Below are 7,957 nucleotides of genomic sequence, written 5' to 3' on the forward strand. Positions count from 1 at the left end.
ACCAAAAAAGCAACATTAAAAACTAATTCAGACTAATTATTTCCATTAATTTTAAATTGTTTGTTTTTTTACAATATGTATATTATGATTAGGTACATGCAAGAATGCATGTTTCTTTATTTCAATATTAGCAAAATATTTCTATTCATTGTTATATAGCACCAACTTGTATAATGGGAATTAACAGTTTAAAGGCATCTTGAATATAAGAACTTGCATTTCCAGCCTATTTAAAAAAAAGTGGGAATTAATTATTTGACATACATATAATCAATTAATATAATACTATTTCCTTACCTCCTTGAAAATTGTAGTTATATTAGTTTGAATACTATCAGGAGTGTCAGAAGTTTTAACAAGTACATCTAAACAGATACAGTAAGCATGGGCTAGTGTTTCAATTTCATTAGAAAGAATATTTGCTAATTGAACTAATGAATCAGCTTCATCAACAGTGCTTCGACGTGTTTTGATTAAAAGTAATTCAGCGGTTTTATGAAATCTTTCCACAGAAAAAGCTGTAAATTGGGCAAGAACAGAAACAGCATGTTCAAATATTTCTTGATCATTATGCATCATAGATGGTGTAGTATAAGCTTTGCAGTCTTCAGAAATCTAAAATCAACATTTAACTTTATATAATATATCTAACATACATTAGTATTTTCTACTAGGATACATATTAATAGTATTAAAATTACTTACATCATGCAATTTTTCAAATGTAAGATTAATTCCGAGGTCACTGCAAGCTTCTTGCAGCCTAGATTTCAAATCTTTTTCATTCATTTCATCCTCATTATCATCATCTTTATCCAACTCACATAGTTCTTCCACATCTTCTAACATCTTCTGAATAGAACATAATTCATTTGTATCTAAACCAATCAAATGCTGTTGTATTTTAATATTACTTTGTTTTGACAACATTTCTAGTGCTTCTAAATGAACAAGTCCTTGATAATCATCAAAAAGAGTTTCAAAATGTACTTTCCTCATTTTTTGCTTTTCTTCCATTGTTTTTTCAATAGCATCTGTTTTTTCTTTAGCTTCTCGAAGAATTTGAGATAAATTTGGCTTTTCTGGTTCATTAAAAAGAAATGCTCTTTTTTTCTTTAATCCAGGATCACCATCTTGTAAAACTTCCATTGTTTTTTTACCAATGGCTTCTAAAGTATCTAATCCACCACTCATAACTTTACTTCCAGTTGATTCAACTAGCTTTGTTATTGATGATACTCCTGATATAAGATTTCCAAATCCAAAAGAAGACTGTTCTTTGGGCTGCTCCTGTTTATCATCTGGAAATTAAATTAATTAAAAGAGAAATGTAACAATGAGCTATTGTTAAAAAATTCTCAAATATATTTTTCATAACATTCATGATTATAGATTAAACTTTTTAGTTTACCTTAAAAATACAGATATGTACTAGATGATTAATAATAATAAAAAGATGTACCTACAAAACATTGTAATACCTTTAATTATATGATCATCTTCTTCTTTTTCATTTGTGATAGATTTACATTCATCAGGTATAGCCATAGATTCTTCTAAAAGTGTGAGTCCATGTGATACATGGCTTGATAAAGTAGAAACTCCAGCACCAGCTGTATTAATTAAAGAACTTACACCCCAGTTAGCCCAACCCCATCCCATTGAAGAATTTTCAGCTTCTTGTCCAGCTACTGATAATCTCTTTAATATTGGTTGTAATTTTTCTTCTGTTAATTCTTCAGGTAATTCAATCTCTTTTCCAAGTCCTTCCCATCCTTCAGGTTTAAATACTTCTTTAAATTTCTTATCTAATTTCATTTCTTCTGGCATTTCTGATTCAGTTATCTCCTCTTTTATAGATGGCTTTTTAAGCAATATATTCTCTTCTGCCATTGATTCATGAATATGCGTGTCTACATTATCTGTGTCATCTACAAATTTATTACTTGATTTAATTTTGGTTCCCAATTTTCTTACACCTAACTTTTGTTTTTTTAAATCCTCTTCTTTCTCATTAGATTTAACTGTTATTCCTTCAAAATGAAGTTCCATATTTGCATCTTTTTCAAGAGGTGCTTTTATTTCATTTTTGTCCAACATTGATTCTTTATTATTATCCTTTACTTTTAGGTTTGTAGTACTTATATTTGTTTCTACACACTCCTCTTTCAAATTGGGAAATGTAACATTTTCATTACTTTTTTCACATATTCTGTCAACACCAGTAATTGGTTGTTCGAGCTTTGCATAATTATGCGTATCTTTAATACTGTTTTCGTCAGTTCTCGCATCTGGAAGTGAGCAATATTTTCCTGTCTTGCTACTAAAAATTATACTTGTATGCGGTATTCGAGGTACATATTCTGTATCATCATCGGATTCTGAATCTATTGTGGTTGGTGAATTCCATTGTTGTGTTTGAATACGGTTTTTTACTACCATAGAATAGTTCATCTCCTCGTCAGCACTTTCGAAGTCATCACTTTCGGATGTTGCCATATTAACTTTGCGCTATTCCAAAAAGTATTTCCTCTCAGTTACAAATAACATGCAAAAACTTAAAACTGCGGTACAATCGACTTGTGTTACAATGATATATTCATTCTTCGTATAATAATTACAAAATATGGATTAGAAGCATTTCCGCATTTAAAAACACTCGTCTATACGTTGACGTTGACATAGTACCTACACCATACAATACTACTGTGGCGACCTCTACTTCTGTTCAGACGTCCCGCCGAAAAATTCGTTTTCAATAAATTGTCATCCGCTGGGAAATCAAAAATTAGTGACCTCTGTTTCCGGTATGGATCGCTTTTCCAGCGTCATCAGGAAAAGCGTCCTTCCTTCTCGAGCTACCGCGCCGTGAAGACTGATTTTCTTAACCGCTTTTCACTCGTAATCACTATTAATTTCCTGGTATATATATCTTAGTTTAGCTTAGTGTATTATTAAGTTTTAACTACTAAGTGTACAAATAAAATTTATTCTATGTATAGCATCTATTTTTTGAATTAGCGATAGTGAATAAAATTTAATCATTGTAAACAGGACTTATTATTATTGCGAGCGACCTAGGGAACTGCAGAATTCCCCAACGACGACTCTACACTACTATGCAAACACAATTACACATGTTACGTGTCCTATCGAGTAGGCAACAATTTAGAGACTTCACAAAATTTATATTAATTTCGTAGATTAGAAAATCACGTGCACATGCGAGGAAAATCTTGAACCATGAAACGTTAACATAATGTTTCTTGATTTTCTTTAATATCAATATTCCCCCTGCCTTTTGTAGTAAAACAAAATGATATATAAATTACGAATAGTAGACATATAGTTTTAGAAATGTAATGTGTTTTGAAACGAAATTAAGCATTTATTTCTATATCTATAAATATGAAAAGAATTATGCCGAAAATATACATTGACATTGTTCTACAAAAGTATAAAGTTGTGAAAATTTATGAAATATGTTGAACGAAACAACAAGGTTGAACAATAATGAGTAATTTAAACAGAAAATAAATCGCTCGATCGAAATCTGTCAACATTTGAGAGGTACACGTCAACTGAAATATAAACGAAAAAAGGGAAGAGGAAACACCACGGGCGAATACCACAGAGGCTTATGAGACATTCTCGAAGGAGCGTCGGCGGATTACCATCAGTTTACTCATTCGTCCCGGATGTTCAACGATCTTGAGTGCACCTGCGTTTAGAAGTTGTACGGTGGTGCCGTCAATGCACCATAACGGAAAATATGTGAAACTATCGAAAGGGCACCACGTTCGTCTGTTCTCGTCACTGTTCGTGCACAGCGGTCAGAGACACGGGAGCTTTCAGTCTGTGGAAGGGGCAATTTGAGAGAAAGAGAGAGGAAGAAGGAGAATACAAAGTTGGGAGGGGATTACGTTCGGTTCTCATCGGTGTACGCGTTGAGGCGAAGAGGAAGAGAGAGTGAGTGAGAAGCATTGCCAAGCGCACACGGTATGAACGTCCAGTGGCATGTTTCAAACACTCAACATGCTTGTAGTTGGCGCGAGGTTGTAGTATCGTCGAAACGAAAGAGTAGTTTGCGCGTATTCTTGGTACTTAAAACAACGAACTTGATAGTGTGTATAATTCTTGCGAAGCCATGTTCAATTCAATCCATAAACGAGCAAAAGTGTCTTTCGGTAACCGTAACAGTGTCTTGCCGTGTAAGTAAAAGCGGAGTGAAATAGCGTGCGGGTGAACACGCAAAACGATTTCTGACATTTCTTCACGGAAACGTCACATTGATTCGTTCTGCCTTTTACACACGAGCAGCACAAAGTTCAGTGCAAGAAGGAAACGGGAGCACAGTGAAATGTACTCGACAGTACCGGCATTAGCGTGCACTTCTTAAAGCGGGTCGCAAACGCAGATGCTGTCCCGTCTCTGCTTTGAGAAACTCGCCGTCATTCTTCTTGCTTGAAAAGGAGAATGGCGTGATTGGCTACGAATTGGAACAATTGACCGATTTTCTTCAAGAAATAGTCAATGAAAGGTGCAGCTGAATCACGTTTGCAAGTGTTCCCAGTTTATTTGCCGGGACACAGTGCCGTTAATATTTTTAGAGTGAACCTGCTTCTTGATAGTATAAAACGTATGATTGTGCAAGAACAGTAGGAATTGAAGAATAGTGTAGAGATCGAACATCGCACGTGATAGGTAAAATCAAAGTTCCGATAAGCAGAGGTTAAGAGTGTAAATAGAAGTGGTGAACCACGAGTGAGACAGTAGAAAGCGTGAAAGTGTTTTTTTTTTCTATTTCCGAATTTGATTTTCTTTTGTGGTGTGAGGAAAGTAATTTGAAAAAGCTGTGCTGTTTGTATATATTTGCTCTCGATATTGCAAAGTGTTCAGTGCAAGATTAAGAGAAAAAGGTGTTACAATAATGTAACGGGCATTTGTACGCGCTCTCGTGCAGATGTAGGACCACAGTACCGTCTCAAGGCAAGATACCAACAGTGGACTTTTCTTCGACGACCAGCTATGTTAACGGTGGAATTCCACTCGAGAGGAATCTGAAGGCGGGGACTCTGACGTCACTCCGCTCATGATAATGAGGTATTCATGATGGCGGAGTACGCGCGCGCGCGCGCGTGCACGAGAGAGAGAAAGAGGGAGAGAACGAGAGAGAGAAAAGGAGAGAGAGAGAGCGTGCGTACAATATATACTACTGTGAATATACACATGATGCCTCCCTCTCTCTTCCTTCTCGTCTTTTGTCCCTCTCTTTTTGGTGGTATGCTATGTGCGCGCGCGCGCGTGTGTGCGTCCGTGGCATGCAATACATTCTTTCTATCTCCATTCCACTGTATATCAGTGTGTATTACTATTGCGTGCCTTCTCTTTACCAGCTTGAATGCTCCTCTTTGTCTCTTTTACGTCGACTGTCTTTCTTTCTCTTGCATCAATACAGCGTGTATGTGGCACGGGCAGTGTGTGCTCGCGCGCACAAATATGTGCCTGCCGACTGGTCGGTGATAGAGAGTTTTGGATGGATTTAGAGCGCAGTGAAATATGCCAAGGAGACGGAATGGGGAGATACCGCTTCCGGAAGGGTGGGACGTCGCACAAGACTTTGATGGAAAAGTGTATTTCATCGATCACAACACAAGAAAAACAACGTGGATCGATCCTAGAGACAGGTACGCCATTTTCTATGTATATGTTTGTATGGACGCGCACACGTGTTAAAACAGTGAGAACATATGAAATTACGTGGGATCTCTCTGTGCGTGAGCTTTATTTCTTTTCATTAAAGGTCGCATTCGAATCCTTTGTGAATTTGCTGACAGGCAGATGGACATAATAATAAACGTATGTAATAATTATGCGCCATAGGTGTACGCGCGCGCGCGAATTCACACACATTTACGTGCGTGCACAAAAGCAGGAACGCGAGATATTTCTGTCGTTACATTGCCCCCGTGTGAGCGCCCCTTAAGTTTCACAAGCGTGTGTACTACTACGTGTATGCGTATATTCATACACTGAGGACTCGCCGCGCCCGCATTCCAGTCGCCAGGGCCGCCGCGCTGTCGATGAAAAACTCGAGAAATCTGGTGACCACGGTCGACGCGAAAATAAAATTACTATTCTTTCCAACTTTTTGATAAAACAAAATTGCATTCTTTTTTGTTTTCTTAACTATTGGTAAATAGAAACGATGAATTTTTCGTTCTAACTGTACCATTGATTTTTTTTGTTTTATTTCAATGTTATTTAACGCATTTATTTATTTTTTATATTGATCATTAGAATACGCAAAAGATAACGAAGCATTTTATAATGATTTAAAAGTTTGCTTATGTATACTTACAAATTATTACGATTTTAACAACGTATGCACGTTACATATGTAAAATATTTGATATTTGCCAATTAAATAAATTGAAACATTTTTCTTTTATATAATTGACCAACAATTATATACCAATAATTAGAAACTTCAATTAAAATTGATATAATACAACGTAGACAGCACAATGATTTATACGTTGAAACATTACACCTAAGTTAATTTCTCAAATACTGACATTGTTCGTCATACGATCCAAGTACTGACTTACCTTTGAAGCACACGAAATCACAGAAACTTTTTGCTAACTCGCTAAAAGAACTAGTAAACGCTTGAAATGCTATGTTTGCGCATAATGCAGCAAGTAGCATTCGTTATCGGGTAGAAGACTAAAATCTCGTTATAAAAATATCGTGTAACGTTTACACGTATACCGTATTCCATGTGTCCATGCTGTCTAGATTAATGTGTATGCGCGTAGCCGCGGAACGTAGTATGCATGTGAACCATCTTATAGGGCTAACCGGTATGTAACGTTCATGCAGCTGACGGTACCTAAAAATAGACCTTGGTATAAGGGTATTACTCTTTTGATTATAATGCCACCATTAAAACATCGGCCTCTTTACGTGTACGTCATTCTTTGAATTTTTCTTTCATTTTATGCATAAAAATAGACAATGTTGAAAATGATACGTTAAAACGGTTTTAATTTAAAATATCAGTGGTAGGTACATGATCGCTATATTTTCTGATCGAGTTATTGTCTGACAATTCGAGCACAGATTACTTGACCTGTGTTCCTTGCTGTTTTTGTTTGCACATTTGGCACGTGAACAACAGAACCCGGAATACGGTTGTTCCGTGTGCGAATGATTTTCGTGTTCTTCGAAATCTCGAAATTTCGTTCCTTGAAATCCGTTAAAATCTGGCTGGCGCTGTCGCTGGTGTGGCGCTGCTGCTGCTGCTGCTGCTACTGCTGCTGCTGTTTCTTTTTGGAAATTCAAATCGAACTCGCATGCACTCAGTTCAGCCGGTTTTTCCAGTATGTGTTCTCCACGCGTGGAGAAGTGCAACACGTGGCATCTGCTCGACATCTGTGTTTAGGAAAATTCTTTTGCGCTCGTGCACACGCATCTCATCTTCTTTTTTTTTCTTTCTCGCATTCTTTTGGTTCTTTCGTATTCTTCTCCATGGGCGTCCTTATAATATCATGTCCTATAGATTTATACGCAGTATGTAGCTGTTTATGGACTTACGCTTGTTGATTTTTTCAATTAATTTTCCAATTTGATTTTTAGTATTTCATTGAAAGTGCGCGTTGTCACAAAAATATCCGTGAAAAGGAAACGAAGGAACGGTTATTTCTCGATTACACCATACAATGCTGTGACTTAGGAAAATATCAATATTCTGTTAACTTTCAAAGATAGCGCCACTTTATTGCCACGATTCGATATGAGTAATAGGTTGAGAAGAATGTGTTAACTTGTTGATTTAATAGCCATAGAGTGTAGTAATGATTAGTCGCTAGTTGTAACTTATTCAACAGTATGATACTATTGAATTATTTTATTTTCCTTGAATTTGTAATAATCTTAATTGAATTTTTATTTA

At 36.2% G+C, this 7,957-nt stretch overlaps 2 protein-coding genes across 3 annotated transcripts in view; one reads left to right on the forward strand and one right to left on the reverse strand.

The window, feature by feature from the left end:
• Window positions 1-151: 151 nt before the first annotated feature.
• LOC108576231 (protein FAM114A2) lies at window positions 152-2,689 on the reverse strand. The gene is made up of 4 exons (XM_017939185.1): window positions 1,482-2,689; window positions 706-1,301; window positions 298-615; window positions 152-226 (listed from the first exon to the last, which is right to left on the reverse strand). The coding sequence occupies exons 1-4, from the start codon at window positions 2,497-2,499 to the stop codon at window positions 152-154; spliced, it is 2,007 nt and encodes a 668-aa protein (XP_017794674.1). The 5' UTR covers window positions 2,500-2,689.
• Window positions 2,690-4,551: 1,862 nt separating this feature from the next.
• LOC108576210 (protein kibra) overlaps window positions 4,552-7,957 on the forward strand; it is a 46,408-nt gene continuing 43,002 nt past the window's right edge. The window contains exons 1-2 of one of the 2 annotated variants that reach the window (XM_017939156.1): window positions 4,552-5,103; window positions 5,459-5,687. In XM_017939156.1, the coding sequence (XP_017794645.1) occupies window positions 5,560-5,687 (128 nt within the window). In that variant the 5' untranslated portion in view covers window positions 4,552-5,103; window positions 5,459-5,559. Of the gene's footprint in view, window positions 5,104-5,458; window positions 5,688-7,957 lie in introns of those variants that run through there. The other variant, XM_017939157.1, reaches the window with a different exon arrangement.

This window comes from Habropoda laboriosa, unplaced genomic scaffold (assembly GCF_001263275.1).
Source record: "Habropoda laboriosa isolate 0110345459 unplaced genomic scaffold, ASM126327v1 scaffold212, whole genome shotgun sequence".
Taxonomy (NCBI): domain Eukaryota; kingdom Metazoa; phylum Arthropoda; class Insecta; order Hymenoptera; family Apidae; genus Habropoda; species Habropoda laboriosa.